Source organism: Phodopus roborovskii, unplaced genomic scaffold (genome assembly GCF_943737965.1).
Source record: "Phodopus roborovskii unplaced genomic scaffold, PHOROB, whole genome shotgun sequence".
NCBI classification, from domain to species: domain Eukaryota; kingdom Metazoa; phylum Chordata; class Mammalia; order Rodentia; family Cricetidae; genus Phodopus; species Phodopus roborovskii.
Genome location: NW_026126448.1, coordinates 16653836 through 16678073, shown reverse-complemented (window position 1 = coordinate 16678073; position 24238 = coordinate 16653836). Strand labels below are relative to the sequence as shown.

Below are 24238 nucleotides of genomic sequence, written 5' to 3'. Positions count from 1 at the left end.
CTAGGAGACACAGGGGAGGAAAGGGACAGGGCTGGGGGAACGCACTGGGTCAGCTGTGAGGAAGAAGGGGGAAGGAGCCCGAGAGACCCCTGCGTTTGTTGCCAGGGTCAGAAAAGAATGAGCATGAGCGAATTTGTCTGGACTGGTCCTCTCCCACCTGGTGCAGGGATGCTGCCCACAGCAGGAGTGGGCAGGAGTGGGCCTACCCTTGCAGTCAGTCTTCAATGCATCTGCTGGAAATTGACAGCCCTGACTTTAGTTCATTGCCAATCAGCTCTTCTAATTGTTCCAACGCTGGAGGGGTCCTTGAGAACTGTGAGGCTCTGCCCCTCCACCCCTACACATTCTATTTGTTATGTCAATATGCACTACAAACATCTGAGGCTGGCATCCCCATGGAAGCAGGGGTGTATGCTCATGGGGACCTTTCCCAGGATGGAGAAAGTGACTCTTAAGTGTCATTATGATGATTTCTAAACTCAGGAGCTTCCCGACCACACTCATATGGAGTTCATTAATGACCTAAACACAGTGACATTGTCTAAATCAGTGGTTCTCAACCTTCCTGATGCTGTGACCCTTTGATACAGTTCTTCACATGGTGATGATCCTCAGTCATAAAATTATTTTCATTGTCACTTCATAACTGTTTTGCTACTGTTATGAATCGTAATGTAAATATCTGATTTGCAGGATGGTCTTAGGTGACCCCTGTGTGACAGGGTCATTCAGCCCCTAAAGGGGTCTCGATCCACACATTGAAAACCGCTGGTCTAAATGAATCCGAGCCACCTGCAAGCAGCTGGAGAGAGGGTGATTTTCACTCAGTTCTTTTAACTAAGGAGCTGCCAGGTCCTCTGCTATTATGGTTGTGGGCTGTTGGAAGCCAAAAGGCGAGCACCAATTCAGGAGGCTGGGGTACTGGGTCCTTGACCTGGTGCTACCCAGGCACAGACAGCAGAGCCTAGATTAGACACGGGTATCCTCTTGTGGAGATTCCCCTACCTTCCTGTCTTTGGTGCCCGTTGTAGCCCTGGTTTTTTTTTTTTTGGCAGCAGGTGCAGTAGATTTCACGGTCAGAGAGATTGATGTTTGCCTCCGCTGTACTCATGGGCTGTGGCTCATGCCTCCATCTTCCCTGACCTCTGAATGGGAGTAGCAAGTCCTGCTTTGGTGGTGTTTTAAGAATAAGAAATACCACATAAAGAGTCAGGCACAGAGAATAAATCAGAAAGCAGTGGCCGCCACCTTTTGGGAGCCAGGGCTGCCTCGCTCTGGTCCTTTCCAGTGCGGAGGATCCACAGGGTCTTTTCTCTTCTCTTGGTCAGCTGACCCCGGGGCTTCTGGGCTAGATTCCTGCCCTATCCCCTAAGCTCACCACTGCTGTACCCTTCTTTTCCAAAGTGCCCTGGACCCAAATGACTTTTTAATTCACTGGGTTTAGAACTCAATGCCATTATGGCTGAAGAAAGTTTTGAATTGATTACCAAACTATATCTGAAGACTTTGTTGCTCTTTTTTCCAGGTAATCCTTGCTGTCATTATGCAAATGGACCACCCCTGCAGACAGGTGGCTTCTGTATGCTAGCTCCCATGAGATGTCCTACTTATTCATTCTCCGAGGTCCCACACATGGGATAAGGACATGTTGCTTGGAGAGGTAATGCTGCCTCCCTTATCATTTCTTCTGTGTTTGTGGGGAACAGTGTCCAGGGCATCTTACACACACACACACACACACACACACACACACACACACACACACACACTTCCCCTTTTAAGCCTCTGTGGTCTCTTCCATAAGACACTGAAGGAGAGGCTCTGTGTGTGCTCGGGGCACACCCATAATTCACTCTGCTATTTTAATCCATGACCTGCCTTCCTCCATCTGCAGCCCCTCTTCCTTTACTGCCCCAAGCCAGAGCACAGTGGAGTCCTCTCCAGGGTGGCGAGCACAGATGGTGGCAGGGCGAGCAAGGGCCTGAGTCCCAGCAGTGGCAGACGAAGGCAGAGGGACAGACGAAGATGGGCACTGTGCTCAGGGGAGCTCCTTCCTGCCCCCTGGGGAGCTGGGAACCAACAGACCATGACAGGTTGGAAGAAGAAAGGAAGGGGAGGGGTGAGGTGGGAACGGAAGTGGGTGGGACAGAGAGGCAAAGCCAAGCAGGAAGAAAGAACGGAAGGGCATCAGTTGGTTCCATCTCCTACTTTTGGTTTCCAGTCTTCTCAAACCGGGTTGGGCACATGTAGGGAGTGCCCAATGGTGAAGCATTTATTCTCCCTGACCCCCACCCCGTGTGTGTGTGTGTGTGTGTGTGTGTGTATGCACGCGCGCACGTGTGCGTGTGCATGTGTCTGTGCCTGCATGTGTTTGCATGTGCATAGGCACACATTGTGCGGTGCTCATGAATGCATGTATGTGTGTGGAGGCCAGACGCTGACTTTGATACCTTTACACATCAGTTAGTCTGGCAGCCAGCTTGCCCCAGAGGTCTTCTGTCTCTACCTCCCAAACAAGGGGATTACAGGCAGTTGCCACATCCACCTTCACTAAGGACCTGAGTTTCTGCCTCCAACTTGTATGGTAAGAGCTTTCATCTGAGCTATCTTCCTACACTCTTGGGGGTTGACTTTAGGTTCTGACCCACTCTTTTTAACTCTGTGGTCTTGTTCAAGTTCATTAGTGTTCACGTGCTTAACTTCCTTTCTCATTGGCAATGACGGTTCTAACACAAGTGGCCAGCTCTTTGTGCCTGTGATGTGGGGGTGTCCATGTATGCAGGAGTGGTGCACACACAGGTCCCCCAGTCCCCTGCAACCACTCTGTCTCCCGCCCTCCAGCCCCCAGTCTCACCAGCTGCTGGCGGCGGGGCTCTCGGTGGCGGTGGCAGTAGCAGCCAGGCCTGGGGGCTATACCGCAGTACACACTGTGCTGACTGTGAACTCTGCCTCGTTGCTCATGATGTCTGTGGGCTGGATGTTGCGGTCATACATGGGGTTCTCAAATGTGGCCCGAACATTCGTGTTCTCATGGCCAGCATAACCGTTGAATGGAACTTTGGGTCTTCTCCTGGGAATAAGAGACAGGAGCCCTGAACTAAAGGGTGAGATGCAGAGTTCAAAGCAAGAGTGGAGAGGGTTTCTTTCTCCCTCTTAGAAAGATACATTCTTCTGAGTCAGGAGGTGCTGGCTGGGATGGGGTGGGCTGGGCACTCAGTTACATTCCTCAGCCACTGCCTTCAGGGTACTAGGGCTGGGTACCAAGTTGCTCCCCCTGGCCTCTGCCTTCAGGGTACTAGGGCTGGGTACCAAGTTGCTCCCCCTGGCCTCTGCCTTCACGGTACCTGTGCTTGTAGAGATAGAGCACGAAGCCTGCGATGATGAGGGCGATGAAAGGCACCAGGATGGCAGCAGCCACCGAGCTGCTGTTGGAAGCAAAGTGGCGGCCGATGGACTCGGGATCTGACTCCAGCAGCCTGAGGTCTGCAAAGTGCCAAAGTGTAACATTCAAGTCACAGACTCACCTGGAAGTGATGCTCCCTGCCGGCCACTCTACCCCTGCAGCAGAACATCAGGTACAGTCACATGCTCTAGTTCAGCTGGTCACATTGTGTCCCAAAGTACTGTGCCTGTGGGCTGACTTCCCATCTCTCCCCCGGAGCCCCAGGGAAGACAGCAGGCAGATGACCCTGAAAGCCCTGTCTATAAACACGACTTTCAAAGGATGCAGGTCTTTTCCTAGCTTATTGAACTATCAAAGTCTGATAGCAGATGAAAACTTTCATGAGACATGTTTTATATATATATATATCACATACACACATGATACACACACACATGGTTGCAGTGGGGTGGGAGATTTGAAGGTTCACAGTTCACTCCATTGACTCCTTATGGAGGGCCATCTAACCGAGGGGCTAGGGACCAACAAGGGACAAGGGGTTGGCTGTGGAACTTGGTTTTCTGGGGTCTTCCCAGCGCTTCTCTGAGAAGATCTCAGAAGCTGTAAGGGCTGCTGCATGTTGGAGCCCTTGAGGGCAAAGCTGAGGTGCCTGGAGGAGTAGAGAGGAAGGGTGGTATGAGTAGATTTGAGTGGACTGGAGGGAGAACTTTCTGGAGGTGAGAGCTGTTGGAGAAGGTAATGGATTGCCTGGTAGGTAAGAACCCTGGGGATGGGAGGTCATGGTATGTGGGATACGGAGGTGGCTTTCAAGGACACATGATGACTCCCTGGCTTTCCTTTTACTGTTCCTGAGAAGCTAGTACCCTATTCCACATGAGCGGAGTCTCTGGGTCAGGGCCCATTTCTGGAATGAGAATGTTTCTTTGAATAATTTCAAGAGCACAGAGTCCCAGTCAGGACAAACAGGAGAAGGTATCTTCGTGTTTGGGTTTCTTGTCTGTGATATAAGGACAGTCCCAGCCTTCTGGGAAAATGTTAATAAAGAAATGACATTACAGGGAAGGACAGTCTGATGGCTCATGTAGGGGTGCTTCAGGGGTTCCCTGGTCCTTTGGGTATGGGTGACATCTGTGGTACAGCAGCCCAGGGCTGAGCATCAGGTCGAGGGTCTGTATTTGGAGAGACGCCACAGCCTTTCTGAGTTAGAGGTATACAAGACCCAGATGAGTCTAAGAGGCCCTTTCTCAGGTGGAGAAATTCACCAGTTTCCTTCTCACCCCAGAACACAGCTCCTCCCCGTCCCCTGAGCTCACATTCCCAGGACACATGCTAGTTACCGAGTCTTTGAAAGCCAAACTGTCCAAAGCCTTGACCTTTGACGGAGCCTTGGTAGACGAAGGTGCCTCCAGAAGACTCTGAGGAGACCTGTGATAGCAGGGTTAGGGAGGAAGAGAAGGAAGGAGGGAGGGAGAGGGAGGGATGGAGAGGAGAGAGAGAGAGAGGGAGGGAGGGAGGGAGGGAGAGAGAGGGAGGGAGAGAGGGGAGGAGGGAGGGAGAGAGGGAGAGAGGGGGAGAGAGAGGGAGAGAGGGAGGGAGGGAGAGAGAGGGAGGGAGAGAGGGAGGGAGGGAGAGAGAGGGAGGGAGAGAGGGAGGGAGAGAGGGAGGGAGAGAGGGGGGAGAGGGAGGGAGAGAGAGAGGGAGAGAGAGAGGGAGAGAGAAAGGGAGAGAGAGAGAGAGGGAGAGAAGGAGGGAGGAAGAGAGAGGGAGGGAGAGAGGGGGGAGAGGGAGGGAGAGAGAGAGAGAGAGAAAGGGAGAGAGAGAGAGGGAGAGAAGGAGGGAGAGAGGGAGAGAGATGCAAGGCATGCTGGAATAATCTGGAGCTCCTGCCAGACCGAAGCATAGCTAACAGGTTTGCCTCAGTTGGCAGAGCAGGGACACCTACCAGATGCAAGGTAGAAGGAAAACAAAACAAAACAAACAAACTTTTTCCCCCCTTTATTTTTCTGAATTTTTGAGGCAGGGTCTCAAGCAGTCTAGCCAGGTCTCACACTTGTGTATAGCCAAGAACGGACATGACTCTTGTCCCTCGTGCCTCCGTCTCCCAAGTACTGGGATTGGAGACACAATGCCACTGTCCTTGTTTGTCCTTTGGCTTCTACTGTTCATATCCCATCATGCTTCAGTATACCATACTGTGAGGTCTTGAGTGACACAGTGACATCCTCAACGCCATCGTTAGCAGGCCTCGGGCACGTGCGACCTCTGCTCTTTCTACTGTGGTGAAAACTAACACGGATCGCGGCAGAGCCAACAGTTATGGGGTCAATGAGCCCCGCAGAGGGAACATACATTGGGGAGTTCTGGCAGGTCCAGAAGATGTCCTTTTTTGAGGAGGCTGGGACATCACCTGATTCTCGTGATGTTCCAATGTGACTGTCATCTTAGCAGCTGGAGCACGCTTTGGGGCTGCTGCAGGTGTACTAAAACCCAGGCTCCAGCCCTAGGGGTGCCCTCTGTCTAATGTCTCCATGTTCCCTCACACAGACCCTGGCTGGCTGTAGGAGGGACCCCAGTGGCTGTCAGCTGCTCCTGGTCCCTTGGTTTTTACCTTTCCCTGGCCTGTCCTCCTCACACTAGGTCCTCTCTTTGATCCTTATCTTTTTATATGTGGCCATCCTTCTGGCATGGACGGGACACTTGCTCCTTATCTCCTCCACCACTGTCGAATTAATTTTTCCTTCTCAGCTTTTGATCTGCTGTTAAGATTGGTATAAACACCCAAGGGACATACAGACATCCTAGGCACATCAGGAAACTACCTGCAGGTGCCAGCCCCTGGAGAAGCCACTTGGTTTTCCTAGTGGGTTTAAAAGCAAAATCTGTGCTCCACCAGCTAGTCCTGTACTCCCCATGAACACTCTAGCCTGTTAGATCTCTCTCTTTTCCCATTTTCTCTCTCCCCTTTATGAATCAAAGACAGTGATGTGGGTCTGGAGTAGGTGAATTCCATGCTTGATCCTTCTCCCATTGTGAACTCAGAAGGTACCTGTTTAAGATCATCACTAAGGACTGGTTTCTACTTCATGAATGTTCAATAGTTTATTTCCCACAAAGGCATGTAAGAGAGTCCTGCCTCTCTCTTGTGGGTCCTGGCCTCTCAAGCTGTGCTAAAACCCCCTGTCCACATGTCAAATTTGAGCACACATCTCAGGGAGTCATTGGGAATTCACCGTCCAGCCCATATGACCTTCACTCTCATCCCCTGACTCCCGATTCTTACATCCTGTTCTATAGTCTACCTCACTTATCCCTTTCAGACATGGTAACCCTTTACCCCAAGTCTTTGAGCCTCTTTTTCCCTCCCTTTGCCCCCTCCATTAGCTGACCAGGATTCCCTGGCTGCTAGTCCTGCTCTCAAGACTCCTCAGGTTTCCATGCAATCCCAGTAGTTCCCACACCCTGCCACCCTTTCTCTGCCAGCGATCTGGGGATGGGAGTAAGGTACAAGGCCTGGTGGCCTGTGTGCTGAACTTACATGGCCGTCTAATGCCCAGTGGTCGTCTTTGAACTTATTCATGAAGCTCTCCACAGGCCCAGTGACCTGGTAGACCTGAAGCAGGAGGCGGAAATCTTCCTTCTTATAATTTCCTGGAGAAAGAAAATGGGTTATACTTGAAACTCTGAGAGAACTCAAAACCCACCTCTGTGGGTGCCGCGGGCATGAGTGAGACTTCCACGTAGACTCTGGGAAAATGTCTCTTGCACATCTGTCTGTGCATGAGCCCAGTGTATGTGTTTGTATGTGGTTGCACATGGGGTGTGCAAGTTGTGAAGGTGCATCTTAATAACCTAACTACTAGGCGGAGACAGTGATTCTATTGTTGTATGTGTAAACAAAGTTATTTTTTTTTTGTGTGGGACCAGTGAGATGGCCCAGTGGGAGAAAGGCACCTGGCATGAAGCCTAGTGACCCAAGTTCCATCCCTGTGATCCACATGGTGGAAGGAGAGAAACTATTCCTGAAAGCTGCCCTCTAATGCCCACACATATGTGGCATGAGTGCACACACACACACAACTAAGTAACTAAATACATAAAATTTTAAAAGTTTAAAAAAGGAATATGATTTTGTGTATGTTGATCTGACCATGAATGCATAGGTACGTTTACAAGCCCATGGGCACAGGACAGTAGAGACACTTGTGAGAGTATGTGTCTATATGTTAGAGCTAATGAGTGACTAGTCTCTGTGCCTGTGTGTATGTGTGTGTGTGTGTACATGCATGAGATGGTTATGTATGTACTATGCGTATGTTAATTAATTCATTCATTTATCATCTATTCAAGAAATACTTGTTTTCTGATTGTACAAAAATTGACACCTAAACAAACTTTAAAAAGTGCAGAGATTCTTGCAGATAAAAAGGCACTTCTGGTGTCTTGATAGTTACCATGGTGTCCACAAATAAAGAACTTTAGAGAAACAGTCGCTATGAATGCTCTGTTGTGACACATTTTCTTTCCTATGAGTACAGAATTTTTACTTTAAAACTCAGAGGTGAAAATGTATTCTGATGGGGTATATTTACTCCCTAACTGGCATTTGCTTTCAAGTTTCATTTGCCATTATTAAAGTATGTGTGCGTGTGTGTGTGTGTGTGTGTGTGTGTGTGCGCGCGCACACATGTGTACAGGCACCTATGAAGACCAGACAGCTACCTTCATGTGGATGCTGGGAACCAAATGTGGGTCCTCTGCAAGAGCAACAAGTGCTCCTAACCACCAAGCCATCTCCCCAGCCCCTAAATTGTATATTTTACCCTATAGATGTGATATAATGAAGCCACTTACATTTTATCCCAGGGAAATCCTCTGTTTTTAACTTTTTGTAACATCAATATAATCCTAAAGTGAACATTGTTTATAACATTACAAATTTTAAACTATATCTATTCCAATTTCATCTGGTGACAAAGGAGAATAATTAATGGATCTTGTTGGGAACCGCCTGGCCTTTCCCTGGAACGCTTGGTCTATTGTCTGTTTTGTCACTACTGAGCTGGGTTATTATTAAGGGTTATGCCTTGACGGAGTTGGTGGAAAATCATATTTTGTGTTTGCTTTTCTCGGCTGATTATGATTGAATGTATCTCTAGTTTATTGTCTGTACTTGGCCGCTGCGGTGTCCCTGCTTCTTCCTTTGGCTCAGTCTTCAAGCTATTTCTCCTTTCTTTGAGAGGGTTCTTCAGATGTTTAGTTGGCCGTGGTTGTCATTGGTCCGTGACCATCAGACCAGTCCTAGCCCCACACCATCCTATGGTGTAGTGACATAGATTCATCCTGCCTGAGCTGTGCATCTGTCACCCCCTCACAAGCAGACAGTTGCTTCCTTACCTGCCAAGTACAGCTCCACCCCACTGTGGTCAATCATGGTGGCGTTGACCTTGCTGTTGGCTGCCTGGAAGCCAGTCACTCTAAGCATGGCTGGCTGTTTCTTCCCTTGGTACTCATAGGCTCCTTTCCACAAAGAATTCTTGGCAAAAACATCCCCTGGAACTGTAGGGATCAGGGAACATGTGAGTTAGACTTTGAGTGTTGCCAGGACAGCTAGGGCCACCTGGTGTCTGATCCTAGCTCATACATGGAGCTCTTCTTTTCTGAGTGTCTGAAGTGAGGGTGATGGTGGGGTGCTCTGGTGACCCCGTGATCCTCTTATATCTTAGAGTGAACGGGTGGAGGGAACTGAACCGGGCATGTCAAAGAGACATCTGTATGCCAAATGAAGACAACTGCAGTATCTGTGGGTGAATGGATAAAGAAAATGAACTGAACAATAAAATACATTTATCTCTAAAAAAAGAGAAAAAGTCTTCCTTGTGATAACATGGTTGAACTTGTTGGAAAACATGATGCTACATGAAATAAGCCAGAGGCAGAAAGATTATTGAGAGGTATCACTTATAGACCAAGCTAAAATGTCAAACTTTAGACGTAGAGAGTGGGGAGAAGACATTGGGGGTGTAGACGAATGATCAAAGGGAACAAAAGTTTAGCTGGGAAGGAGGGGCTCTAGTGATCTACTGCCCAGTGTTATGGCTATGGATAATAATATTATACTGTATATTTTAAATGTGCTTAAAGAGTGTATTTTAAATGTTCTAAGGGAGGTGATATGTTAATTAGTTTCATGCAATTATATTACAGTCTATACACACAGCATAACTTCATATAGTGCCTTATAAACACGTACCTGGTAGTTAAAAGTGAAATACAAATGTATATTAGCTATTAATGATAACCATCTGTAGAATCATAGAGGTTAGGTATAGAGTAAGGAATGAGAATAGGAGGCCAGATAGATCTCTCCAGGAAAAAATAGGATAGTTATGGATGGATGGGAGGCTGGAATGTGAGAACCAAGTGGGTGGTGGGGGGGGAGAGGAGTATGAGGGAGGAAGTACAAGGAGAGACAGATAAAATTAAGGGCCATTTGAGGAGTAGTATAGATATCTAATACAATGGAAGCTTCCCAAAATACATAAACATGAAGCTGATCTAAATGAAACTGCCCATAATGGGAAAGACAGAGACCCAACTAGCTATCGCTTGTCTCCAAATGAAGCTTCCAGTACTGGGAGTTGTTGGTCAAAGGGGTCCCATTGGATTCCTCAAATATTCCAGACTGTTGCCAAGATAATAAGATGTTCTCCACAAACTGATGGCAAGGTGTAATTGCTGAAGACAACACCTACACAACTGAGCATAGAGAAACCAAGCCGGTGCCTACGTGAAGCCTTTACCCATATGTGCTAGTATCCTTTGTACAGGAAGGTACTATGCACGATACCAACGGGGGAACTGTAAATACCAACCTAGTCACAAACCCTTTGATCTACAATGGTGCCTTGCCTGCAAGACATGCTTGTGCAACAGTAGCAGTGGGACTGACCAACTTGCATGTGGTTTGACTTCAGCCTGGCTTCCTCCCCTGCAGGCTCCCCTATTCTGCAAGTGGGCCATTCTACCTCCCTCATAGGGGTCACCCTAGGGCTTAAATGACCCAAATCATGCTACACAACGTGGGTGCATGGAAGCCCATGGGGAGGGTGGCTACTAACCCATTCACCTTTTAGCAATGCCCTAAGGCAAGTCTTTCCCTGCCATTTTTCCCTAACAGTAGACTGACACCTATGCACCTGAAGCTGGCTAATGGCACAGCAGAGGCAGAGATTTGGATTCTGCCTACCTGAGGCTTGGGTGAGTGGAGGCTCGCGCACAGTGTTGATGGGTCTTCCGCTGGGCCGGACCTCTGCTGGGGAAAGGAAATGGGAGGATACAGGGTCAGTCTCTGGTCCACATTCTGTGGAAAACAATGATGGCCTCCTTTCTGAGGTTGGGGGAATGTGTGCTCTAAGGTCCTGCTTTGGACTCCTCTTCTCTTGCCAGGACAGTGGAGTCTGGTGATGCTACAGAATCAGTTCAGAATAGCACAATACACAGAAAAAGAGGGACTCAAACACATCAATTGCAGACACTGGAGTATCAGATGAGGCATGCTTATGTGTGCTTATGTGATTGTTACTGTATTAAATCAGAACAAAGGAATCCGGCACAACTAAAAATAGAATTATATGATCCAGCAATCTCCCTACTGGGTACATACCTAAAGGAACTGAATCCAGTATGCTGGGCATGAATGACCCTTATGCCTGCATTCACTGTAGCACTGTTCACAGTGTCCAAGGCATGCAGTCAACCTATCTGTCCATCATTAGTGTGAACACACATACCACACACCATGTACACACACACAGATGCACATGCCACATATATACCATGCCATATGCCACATATACTTCATACCACATACTACACACACATAATTTATACTACTCACATACTATACTATATATCACACACACGTCATACCACATATCACACACACCATACATCACATATATACTCCAGCACAGCCCACACCATATATCACACACAGATACTGTATATCATATACATATAAACTCATATCACATATAACATACATATCATTTGCCATGTATCACACATACCTCATATCACACATCACATAGTAACACATGCATATACCACATCACATACCCCTACACCATATCTCTATCTCTCTCACACACACACCTCATACCTCAAATATTATACACAATATACTATGTAGCCCCACACCATCTCCTTCTCCCTCTCATACATACACATGTACCATACACAGCTCACACCAAGTACCAACACATATACCAAATACAACATACACACACATAAACCTCAAACCACACATACATACTTCACCCCCCACACATAAACCTCATACTACACACACACACCTCAACACACACACATACATACACACACACACCAGATTTCACATACATACACACCATATCCGCTACCACCGCACCATATACCCCCACCACAAACACACACCATACCATATATATCATACACGGCATTTACAAGAAGTCTTCCCTGGCTCCTGGCCTCCCCTTATTCTCAGTTCCAGCAGTCAGAGCATCTCCTGACTCCTCAAGGGGTCATGCCACTGATCTACACATGTGGACCAGCATCCTCTCAAGCATTCATCATTTCTGTCTTCCACGTATGGTGGTAACATAACACATGGTGGTATGTTAACATGGCAATATTTTAAAATACCAGCTGTGTGAGGAGAACAGAGGCTGCAGGAAGCTACATCAAGGCTAATGTACAGCAGAAGCAGCTGCCAGAGAAAGACTAGAAGCCCTCCACTGCCCGGGCTTCATATAACCAAAAAAGCATGCGCAAGGAAGACCTTCCATCCCCATACAAACACAGGAGAGGTGGGTGCAGAGTGAGTGACTACATGGTGCCCGTGGTCAGCGCTCTGGGCTTTCTCTCAGCTCTCTAGCCCACACCCAATGCTGGCAGTGTTTTCTCTTTCTCCCTAACTGTCTTTGTTCCCATTTCTACCCTCATGGGCATGGAGACTCTTGACAGGGCCTCTCGGTCACATATGCCTATAACATTTCAACGTGCCTCACTGTGAATTCCTTTAGGACAGAGTTGCATCTTTCACCCCTAAGCACCACGTGGCAGGTCAGGTGTGGCAGAGTGACAATAAGAATACCTGGAGAAGGTGATGAAGGCATGCATTCTTCCAGCCAGGTAGAAGAAGCTGGGTGGGACAGTGTGGTGTGTTGATGTGGGATGCCCTTCAGTATGCCATGGATATGTTTTATTACTATTGGTTAAAAAAGAAGCTAATTTGGCCAGTATCCAGGCAGAATAGAGCCAGGCAGAAAATCCAAACAAAGATACAGGGACAAAGAAGGCTGAGTCTGGGAGACACCGGCAACCCCCTGAGAAGCAAGATGTGAGGTAACATCGTGGCTACATATGTAGCAATACATAAAATAATAAAAACGGTTAACTTTTAAGAGCTAGTTAATAATAAGCCTGAGCTAATAGTCCAAACAGTTTAAGTAAGCCTCAGAGTAACTGTTTTTATAAGCGCCTTTGGGGACTGTTGGGTGGGAGAGAAACCAGTCTAGTGGGACCAGACAAGACAGAAAAAAGTATCCAGCTATAGTGAGTACTTGCTTAAGTGAAGGGATGGCATTCATTTGCTGAAGTAAAGGCAGGCAGTGGGTTCAACATAGGTTTGTGTGAGTTGTTTTGAAGTGGCCTCCTATCTCAGTAACATTTCAATCAGAAGTAGGGTTTGTCCTCCTCTTGGCCCTATTACAGGGCCTCCCAGCCCTTCCTTCCCGACTTCCACCTTTGAGAGGCCTTGCTCACCCAGGCAGACTGGCGGCTTGCCTGTCCAACTGCCGTCGGCTTTGCAGGTACGGTGCTCAGAGCCACCTCTGAGGGAGAAGCCCTCCTGGCAAGAGTAGATGAGTGTGTAACCCATGGATGGCAGGTCCAGTGCTCCAACATTGGCATGGGTGGGCGTCTCTGGCTGCTTGCAATGGTGGGCTAAGTGGGAACAAAGACAATGTTAGGCCCAAGGAGTCTGGGATTTGAATATTATGGAGCAGATACATTGGAGGGGCCTCTCCTTCATACACTGTTCCTATATGTAGAACCCTGTTACTTTCCATCTCTGCCCTTTCATGCCTGGCTCTCCCTCCTTCACCCCTTTGCAAACCCACACTCTAGGTCACTAGGAATATCCTAGCATGATGGCTTAGCTAGTTGCAGGGAACCTCAGTCTGCAACACTGAGAAAATGAACCCAATGTCTGCAATATTCCCATGACCTTGCCTCCACAGTTCTTTGTACTCACAGGCTCTGTATTGCTCATTTACTAAGGCATGGAGATGGCCTTCAAATTTCAGGATGCAGAAACATCTCTGAAGCCCCAACATGCATGGACTATAGAGAGATCAACATTGGTCTTAATGGGAGCACATCCCACCACACCAGCCTGGATCAGTGGGTGAAGCGTGGGGTTAGGTGAGGGTGGCACTCACGGACACAGTCAGGTGGGGTTCCACTCCAGGTCAGGTTGGGAAGGCAGGTCCTGGTGGTGGAGCCCTGAAGCAGGTAACCTTTCTGACAGCGGAAGAGCACCGTGCTTCCAACCTATGGCCAGGACACAAGGTCCCAAGTCATCTTCCAGCTAGCAGTGCTTCCCAGGCAACCGTCACTCACTTCCCAGGAGAGAACGCCAACTCGGGCTGTTGCCTCTGTTGGCACCATGAAGCTTCTCAGGCTGAGTTTTATTGGTCCTTTGGGGCAGCTTCAAGTATGCCTTGTGGCCAGATCAGTGCTCTTACTGGGCATGTCACACTGTTAAGGTGTGCAGAACCAGGTCAGCCATTTTCCCCATTAAATGGACACGAAGAGGGGCTGGCTGCTGTGCCAGAATGACATTTGGAATCTGTGATATTCAAGTGTGATAGTGGAGTTGGAAGCATTTTATAAAATGTGAAGACTTGTGCAAAAATTAAGCAATCACTTCTGCATCCCTTTCTTCTATGAAACTCTACATTCAAAGAATTGGAGACCTGTCCTCTTAGTGGATATGGCCCCTGGAGAATCTGTGCTTTGGAAAAGTCTGTCAGAGAGAACGGCTGCCCTCTCTCTGCTTCTCCCTCTGTGTGGCCGTGTCCTCACCTCTATCCTCCAAGAGTCACTGGCTGTCTGGCTCCAATGGCATCTTCTGTCCATTTGGCTTAATGGACAGGTCAGTTTCCCACAATGCAACTCAGACTGTAGCATCTCCCAGCTCCATTGTTCATGGGTCCTTATACCTACAAGCTCAGATTCAGACTCAAGGCAGGGCTCTTCATTTCACCGGTTCCCGCCACACCCAACCTGTTCTCCTACGCTTCCTCATTCGGTTCAACAAATTGGCCACCTTTATCTGACTAGTCGGCCAAAATAAAACCAGCAAGCTAAGGCTGATTCCACCTGATCCCCCAATCCTGTCATGGGTCCTCTTAGCTCTAGGGAAGCACAAGCTGAACACAGAGCACCCTGAAGGCTCTACTGTCTCCACTCTCCCAAAATGCTGCCCCCTCTTAACCCAATCATGACAGCAGGGGTCTCCTTGACTACATGCTTCATGCTTCATTTTTGAAGCTCTGTGTTGCCCATCCTTGATGCAGCAACCTGAATGTCGCTTTGAAATTGTGAATCAGAGTCATCGCCTTTGACAACAGAATGGAATGCAGAATACACTCCTTGGCCTCAGGCCATGCAAGACGCCCATGCCTTTGTCTTTGCCAAAGTCATGACATGATGCAGAGCCATCACACAACCTGGGGGCTGGAACACCGCGGTCATGGGTGTCTCATCTATAAGGCCCCTCCCTTTTCCATTCCTCAGCTCTTCTCTGGTAACTGCTATCTTGAATTTTGTGGTTTTACTTACTTTGCCTTGCAAAAGAAATTCTATCACACATATACACATGCACAAATAAGTGAATGTGTACTGTTTTAATCATCACAGCATTTCTACCATTCAATAGTATGTTTCCATGACCCACCCATATCACATCCGAGCTGGGGTTCATTCATGTTGCCTGCTGCATAATAATCCAGCCTATGAACATAACACATTTCTTCTTGTTGCTTGGTGACAGGCACAAGGGGGTCTCTTGGGTATGTTTCCATGGGTGGAACTTTGAAGCCATGGAGTGTGTGTGACCTTCCCAGCCAGCATCAAGGTGGCTATAGAGCTTGCTGAGGTCTCGGGCCCTCTACCTGCTGTACTGAAGCCCACCTGCCTGGTCTGTCACCCGGGCCTCATTGTGCCCACTCACTCCCTGTCTCAGTGCTCCTGTACAGGGGGCATTTACTCAGTCAGAAATGTGACCTTGTTCTGAATAGTGCTGGTTTTCTTGTCATGAAGCCCACAGTTCAAATGTCACCTTTAGAGCGGCTCTTCCTTGACTCCCATTTCTGAAGCAGCAACCCTCCCCATTCCCATCCTTCCATACACCATGTGGCACTCCAAGCTCTTAGAAGCAATCTAGTTTTCACAGTTGCTGTTTCTAGGAAGGCCCTTTAGAACAGTGCCCCAGCCATCCCAGCCTCAAGAATGTCTAGCACCTGGGACAGCTCGCATTTTCTGGGTGAGAGCAGGACAGATAGAGAGAGTAAACTACGCCAGCTGACCAAGTCCCGGTCTGTCACTCCAGGTTAGTTCAGGACCCAGCTTGGGCCCAGCTAACTGTCCTGACCTGAGCATACCCTGATCTCCCTGGTTCCTGTGCTTTGCTCAGTGTCATCCAGGCTGCCTAAGGTTCATTCTGAGACAGATGTGCAGGACCTACATGCAGATGGGAAGGTTCTCTGGAAGATGCTTCATGCCTACCTCTTGCTGGCACCCACTGCCTGAATGAGTTCTGTTTGTGGTTGGGATATGGGTGTCTTGTTTATTTTGGTATTTCCACAAACATCCTGCCCCAACTCTGGGGTTCGTGGGAACTGTTCATGGTTCCACCTACTGCCACCTTCCACATCAGCCTGGCTGATGGACACTGGCACCTTCCATTTCCGAAGGATGCTCCATGGAGCATTGCCTTCTTCCCTTTCTGAGGTCTGTGCCATTCCCAGAGCCTCTGGTGCTGACAGTGGAAGGGAGGGACAGGGGACAGGAAGGCTGATTTGAGCTCATACCTGGTAGCCCTGGGAGCTGTTCTGTATCCCGAACTGTGGCATGCCGGGATCTGCACACGTGGTCAGTGTGGGATCTGGAAGACCAAAACAAAGAAGCAGACCACACGGTTACTGGCGTTTTCACTGCCCCTCCTTCTGATCTGGAGGGCAATGGAAGAGACCACAGTTGCCTCCTGACCCCACCTTCTTATCTCAGAGGTCTGAGCTGCCATCACATTCCCTAGTACATTAGCTCTCGCTTTCCTTCACTCTGCTCCGAGAAGTTCAGAGAAGGACCCTTTCTCCACCACAAGGGAGACCACAAAGACAGGGAAGTGGACCCTTCACTCACTCCCATCACAGCTGCCCGCCAGCAGGCCACTGCCTCTAGCCCCTCTTACCGATGCAGCTGGGCTGTGTGCCACTCCACGTCCCGTCTGACTGGCAAAACCTCCGAGGGGAGCCCACCAGCACCAGAGGGGGATGGCAGGAGTAGGACACAGACGACCTGTAGGAGAAACCACGGTCTTCTCTCTTCCCTCGAGGTGGGACCCCTGGGTCTCCACAGAACACGGCTGCAAAGGCAAGAGACAAAGGTGGGCCCATGATGCTTTCTAGAACCTCCCCTTCTCCTGCCAAGCTTTTTTTTTGTTTTGGTACTGTTTTCCTCTGGGTTTACTTGAACCCTGGAAACTGGATCATGCCTGGGTAAGTGCTTGGGGTCTCTGCCTGTGTGTGGCCACAAGCTTCCTCTCATCCCTGCACTAAGGGGGCTTATTAACCTCCTCTGATTAATGGAATGACATTAAGGAAAGTTTGGACATTGAGGTGGATGAGGCTTATAGCTCAGCGGTAGCGTGTGCGTTTAGCCTGGGTGAATCTGTATGACTGAGCCCCAGCCTCACAAAACAAACAAACCATCTACAACATTCTCTTCATTTTCACATGTGTCCTCTGGTTTCCATCAGTTGTATACAATGTGTATAGTTGCAAAGTCAATGCCCACATGGTTTCAATTGTTAAATAAATAATTTTCTCCTACAAGTTTATCTCCGTTTCCATAGGATGCCACAATTTATTTTCTAGTTCTTGTCTTCTTAGCAAAAGCGAAGCCATGCTCCACTGAAGGCTGAATCTGACAGTGGATTTGGTGGCCCTGGGTCCAGGTGTGTGGGGGTTTGGAGCTGTCCTTCAGATGGCTGAATGGTGGCTGACTCTAGCTGGCCACCTTTCCTGCTACACTTACACACATATGACAAAGTTTGTGGAAAAGGATCGAAAATTTCTCTGCTTTTTAAGGAATCCCACTCCCATTAAGCAAATGGTTTGCACACTCCCTACTTTTCTTAGGAACAAGAAGCAAATAAACTAGATATAGATAGCTGCCTGCTATTCTCAGTGCCACTTTGTATAGTGCATTACGGTAATGTTGGTAATATATGATCATCGTGGACAATTGTGAACAACTAAGAAAACTATAAGGGATAGGGAGGGGAACAGGTCTATAGAGATGGCTCAGAGGCACTGGCTGCTTGTGTTCAATTCCTAGCAACCACATAGCGACTCGCAACCATCTATAAGATCTGGTGCCCTCTTCTGGCCTGCATGCGTACATGCTGGCAGAACACAGTACATATAATAAATAAGTAAATCTTTTAAAAGGGGGCGTGGTGGGGGAGAAAACAGCCTCACTAACTGTTGGTTATGTAAGTTGGACACTCTTTCTAGAAGGCATTTTGGCAGTACACATCAGGAAGTACAGAGTGTCCACCCTTTGGCCCAGCACACTCATGTCTAGAACTTTTCTACAATAGTGAAGGAACACTGTTTTTAGGGATTTTTTTATTACAAAGTTACTTATAACATGATTGACTTGGGGATAACTATAATTCCTCATCAACAGGAGAAGTTAAACCAATTGGGGAATATACAACAAGGAGCTCTTTAAAGCCATCAAAAATGGGGTACATGTTGCACTCACAGAGGCCCTGGGTTTTGTTCCCAGTAACCAGGTCAGGTGGTTTACTACCACTGGCAACTCCAGCTCTCTCTCTGTCTCTGTCTCTCCCTCTCTCTCTCTCACACACACACTTAAAATAAATCTTTAAAAATGTTTTAAAAGCCATTAAAAACTACAGTGCACAGATCAGTATGTATTGACAGACTTGGGCTCTTGGGAAGTTCTTGGTGGCTGGTCAATAAATACAGGTCATGAAATAATATGTCAGGATCCAATTCCATTTATAAGAGATTGAATATATATCATTACAAGTATGGTTGTGTTTGGAAGGATTTATTTTATTTTTTTACTTCATGTTTTTTAGTAGAGTACAATTGTGTGTGTGTGTGTGTGTGTGTGTGTGTGTGTGTGTGTGTGTGTGTGTGTGTGAGAGTGGGGGTTGTGTGCACATTCGAGAATTCTGGTCTGTGCATGTGGAAGCCAGAGGACAACCTCAGTTGTCATTCTTCAGGTGTGGTCCACCTTGGTTTTTGAGACAGGGTCTCTCATTGGCCTGGACTTCACCAAACTTGCTAAGCTGGCAGCTGACCAGCAAGCTTGGGTGGGGGAGGGGAGAGGGTCTCTCTGTTTCTGCCTCCTCAGTACTGGGATTATAAATGCTTGCCAAATGGGGGTTCTGGGGATCAAACTCTGCTCCTATGCTTGCAAGGCAATTACTTTAGTGAGTGAGTTGTCTCCCCAGCTTCAATACAGTTTTTGTTGTTTTTTTAACAGTGACTATAATTCATTGTTCTTTTTTTTTCTTTTTTTCCCCTGTACTGGGGATCGAACCCAGAATGTCATGCTCATTATGCATACACTTTCCTACTGAGCCACACCCTCACCCTTCAAATTATTATTTAAAGGTAACACAGCTCTTTCTTTCAGGAGGAAAAGCAAAGTCGAATCCAGACAATTCTGAGGCTATGCCCTGGCACATGTGTCCTGAGGATGTCATAGGTGTTAATCATAAACAACATCCCTGTTTTATTTATTTATTTATTATTTATTCTGAGCTATTGATCCCAAGCATGGTGGTGATTCCCAAAGTAAAGCGGAATTTTACAGGTGCCTAACAGTGGCCAGAACATGCAGATTATTTCTGAGGGTGACAGTAGAAGGAAACCTGGTAAACCCTACTGTTGTATGCGGCATGAAGATGGGATGATTGTCCCAGAGCCCACTCATGGAGTGCATCTAGAATCCTGCAGCCCACTTTTTTTTTTTTTTTTTTTGAATCCAGGAAATCTGAGTCCTGGAATGGACTAAAGCTCATCAAAACACAGCTGGGCCAGGTAGGTAATGGGTAGTCTCTAGACAGAAAGATGTGGACATCTTTTTCACAAAGAGACATGTCCCTGGCATGGGATGGCCTCACATCCTTGGGTACTTGTTCCACTGGGTGAACAACCCTTCAGGTTAGAAGATTGCTGTTATCTCTGACTTATTTCTACTGTGACTTCAGTCGGTGTCGAATTCAGGCCTCCATATACTATTCTCAATTTCTTCCTTTAATTTTCCCTCCTGCTTTAATGGTGTCTTGAGAACGATCTCTGCTTTGGGGGGTGGGCTACTGACTCTATTCTTTCCTTAGCAGAGCTCTGCGTACACTTATGTGCTAGTGCAAGGGGGAATTTGTGCCATCATGGAGGACGCGGCTAAGGCCCTTGGGAGTCACTCACGGAAGCACTGAGGCAGCTCTCCGGTCCAGGATCCATTTCCCTCGCAGGTGAGCACGGCAGGCAAAGAGAGCTGGTACCCCTCCAGGCAGGCATAGCTCACACTGGAGCCCCACATGAAGTCAGACCCCACCACTTTCCCATTAGGGATGAGCTGAGGGGGTTTGCACATGATAGCTGTGGGGAGAGCAGAGGAGGCTGAGTTCTAGGGCTGTTCTATGGAAGCCAGCCCGGTTACTGTCACCAGTGCCACCAGCTATCCTGAATCAGCTGGAGTCTGGGCCAAGTAGAACTAGAAGGGCCCTGTGGTCCCTCTGATCTTTTATTTACACTGATCCTTCTCGTATATAACTCTTCTGTTCTCCTATCACATAGCCCTCCAGGATGCTTGAGGCGCAGACCTTTTCTCAGTACCTTCCTCTTCCTGACAGTCACTGCACAGGACCAGTCTTCACCCTGCACACCTCTGCTATGATGCTGCCTCTCCCTTCTGGATGCTTGAGGCTAATGGCTACTTCTGTATCTTCTTTGGTCCCCATCCACATCCTCAGCCTCCAGAAGTACCTTTGCAAACTGGCTTGGTACCATTCCATGTCCGATCCTTGGTGCAGCTCAGCACAGATACTCTATGTGATTCCATCATGTGGCCAGGGACACACTGGTATGTCACAGTTTTGTTGTACCGGAAGTCGTTGCCCAGACGGATGCCATTGGCTGGAATCCCGGGATCACCACAGTTTATGACTAGAGTAAGAGAGACACAGCACTGGTCATTTCTAGCCCAGACCTCGTGTTTCTTCAGCATCTTGATCCTTCTCCATCACTCCTGCACCCACCCAGGAAGGAACTGTCAGACCAGCCAAGCCCTGGCACACTGGCCACAGCCAAATTTCCCTGCATCAGCTGACCCACAGGCACATTGTACATGCCTATACTATGCATGCCATCCAATTGCACTGTGGCTGCCTTTCTTATTCAAGCCCACTCCTCTGAGAGGAAGGACCACACATCCTTTTCCCTAAAATAGGTGAAGTCCTAGACTGAGGGACCTAAGATGTGTTTATTAATGGCTCCAAAAGACAGTTTGTCCAGGGATGCAATGTATTTCATGATAGTCTTCATGGAAGACTTTTTCAGACTGAAATGGCCCAGAAGCAGGGTCTTAGGACCTATGCAAGAGTCAGGTCTCTGTTTTTGTATTGAGACAGGTGTGACTGGTGATCTGTACACATGCATGTATGCGTGGGTTTAATATGCAATTTCTGATGGAGTCTGAACTCACAGAGCTGACTTTGAAAGGAAGAATGTCAGGCTCACTCAGTCCATCTCTTCCCTCTATCTGGGTCCCTTCTAAGGAAAAGGGTCTGGGGTACTGTGAGAGGGTCAAGGAAGGAGAGCTAGGCAGATACCACACTCAGGAGCTGGGCTGGGGTGGAGATGGGTCTGAGAAAGGGAAGACAGATGGTGGGTGGTGGTAGCTTCAAAGTGGAAAGAGTATGGCAGCCTTGAGCCTTTGTCCTGAAAGGAAACGGAAAGCCCAAGCAATGGGCTAGAGCCTACATAATGGCTGATATATTGTATTGTATTGAACTGTCATTCACATATATGTATCTAAATCTATCTATCTATCTATCTATCTATCTATCTATCTATCTATTTATCTATCTATTCGCACATATATAATATTATACATTTAAAAATGTAACAAATAATGTTATTAATTTATAACAACTATATGTAATTATATAAAATTATTAATGTATTAATTTTATTGTTAAATATTAAATGTATTATTACTTTTTTATGAAAACACATTCCTTAGAGAGTAGGTACTCAATACTACCTCATAGGGTTTTGGTGAGACTCTGGCACCATGTGCAGGGGACATGAATCTCTTAGCTCTGTGGTTGCCACATAGAACATGCTCAATACACAGAGGCTATCTGAATGTACACTTACATTCAGGCTTATGTTCCTACTCCAGTCATTTCCTCCACACCCCCACTGACAGCTTCATTCATCAGGGAGGGACTGGGTGCTCTGAGCTACCATTTGTCACAGAGCCCAGGGGATCTGACTGTCACCTGTGCACTCTGGGTCACTGCCTGTCCAGGTGCCATTCACAGAGCAGTGTCGGCTGAGCAAGCCTGTGGCATAGTAGCCTTCACGACATTCGTAGACGACGGAACTGGAGAAGACTAGACCATCACTGAACACCACTCGGGCATTGCTTGGAGTTCCAGGGTTCCCACATGAGATCACTGGGAAAGCAAAATAAAGCATTATTTCCCGGAATCAAAGCTGCCTGAGTCAAAGACTCACATAGGACCCTGAAGATGAGGACACGTCTCGTGCTGATGTTGTGTCTGATTGTGTCATAGAAAAGGACAGACTTGCAATAGATTTTTACTTCTAAAATTATCTTATTTGTGTGTGTATGTGCTCTTTTGTGCAAGTGTGCCTGTACATGTGTGGACATGTGTATGGAGGCGAGAGACAGGCATCAGGTATCTTTTTTGATCACCCTCCACCTTATTTGTTTTTGAGACAGGGTCTCTCAGTTGGCTAGGCTGGCTGGCCGATGGGCTCCTGGGATCTGCCTGTCTTTGCCTCCTCCTCTGAGGCAAAGCCTCTGAGGCTATAAACACAAGCTACCATGCACACTTCTACAAGGGTGCTAAGGATCAGAACTCAGGCCCTTATGCTTGCACGGCAGGCATTTCACCAACTGAGCCACCTCCCCAGCCTTCATTCTAATTCCATGCTCCTCCCATCTGTGATGATATTTACATAAGGTTCCTTCTAGATGCTTCTCCAGGATTCTGGCTACTGGGACTCTTGATCTGGCTGATCTTTTATTTTATTATTCAATGAAAATAAAGTTATTTTCATACAATATATTCTGATCATGGCTTCCCTTCCCTCATCTCCTGGATATTTCCTGACTCCCCACTGCCCCTATTCTATACTATCTCTCTCTGTCTGGTTGATCTGTTTATTGGGTCTTTGGTATCCACAGAAAGGGAAGTTTAAAGCAGGAGAGAAAGCCAGAAGCTAGAACTCTGCAAATGAACTAGCACAGCCCTAGTCCTCAGCAGTAGATACTGGCTTAGCTCGTTAACATAGCACATGAAGAAAGGTTGGCATAATGCTAGACTTTTTCACTCCTCGTTTTTAAAAATTAGGCATAAAAATAACAAGTTTTGTTTCCTAGCATTCTTCAAAGGTGAGCTCATTTAGGACCATTTGAACTCCTGGATTTAAACATATTTAGCATGTTAGCATCCACTACTGCTGTTCATGTTGGCATTCAAGTTGCCCCACCTTTGGAGCTTCTTCAATATGGCCCCTGGGTTTCTTTCACACGACGCCAAAGGGTTCCTTGGTGGAGAGATGGGATATTCTGGCTTTATTGTGTACATTCTCTGACCTAGCTCTGCAACATTTTTCCAAAGAACCTGGATCTTTTTCATGGAGGATAGGTTTAGAGACCACAGTGTGGGCACCAAGGGTCCACACAATGGCCAGACTTCTTTTAAAATAAAAAGTCTTTAAGAATTGTGTGTGTGTGTGTGTGTGTGTGTGTGTGTGTGTGTGTGTGTGTGTGGTATATGTGCACATGTGTGTGCACAAACAAGCATATGTCCCTTGCATACCTGCAGAGGCCAGAGGATGATGTTGGGTATCCCACTCTATCATTCTCTACCTTATAACTTTGAGACAGAGTCTGTCACTGAACCTGGATCTAGGATGGTGGCCAGCAAGACCTAGCAAGCCTCCTTTCAATGCCCCTGAAGCAGGGGAATTACACACATATATAACTATACCTAGATATTTTTTTAATGTGGGTGCTGGGGATCTGAACTAAGCTCCTTATATCTGTATCACAAGCATTCCTACCAGTGAAGCTACCTCCCTGGTTCCCCACTTCATTATTTTTATATGCTGAAGATCTTAGCTCTTGACGATAAATAATTACTATTTGTTTTGTCTCTCTATTTTACATTTCACATATAACAGTTTTTGTATAATAATATCAACA

General features: G+C 47.4%; 1 protein-coding gene across 1 annotated transcript in view; it reads right to left on the bottom strand.

The window, feature by feature from the left end:
* Positions 1-1842: 1842 nt before the first annotated feature.
* Positions 1843-24238, bottom strand: part of Csmd2 (CUB and Sushi multiple domains 2) — a 537775-nt gene continuing 515379 nt past the window's right edge. The window contains exons 58-71 of the mRNA XM_051188846.1: positions 22281-22457; positions 20761-20940; positions 20200-20373; positions 16920-17093; positions 16540-16613; positions 13885-13996; positions 13208-13387; positions 10650-10712; positions 8798-8959; positions 6939-7051; positions 4741-4828; positions 3345-3483; positions 2855-3070; positions 1843-2069 (exon numbers count right to left, since the gene is read on the bottom strand). Coding sequence (XP_051044803.1) covers positions 2911-3070; positions 3345-3483; positions 4741-4828; positions 6939-7051; positions 8798-8959; positions 10650-10712; positions 13208-13387; positions 13885-13996; positions 16540-16613; positions 16920-17093; positions 20200-20373; positions 20761-20940; positions 22281-22457 — 1796 coding nt within the window. The 3' untranslated portion in view covers positions 1843-2069; positions 2855-2910. The remainder of the gene's footprint in view (positions 2070-2854; positions 3071-3344; positions 3484-4740; positions 4829-6938; positions 7052-8797; positions 8960-10649; positions 10713-13207; positions 13388-13884; positions 13997-16539; positions 16614-16919; positions 17094-20199; positions 20374-20760; positions 20941-22280; positions 22458-24238) is intronic.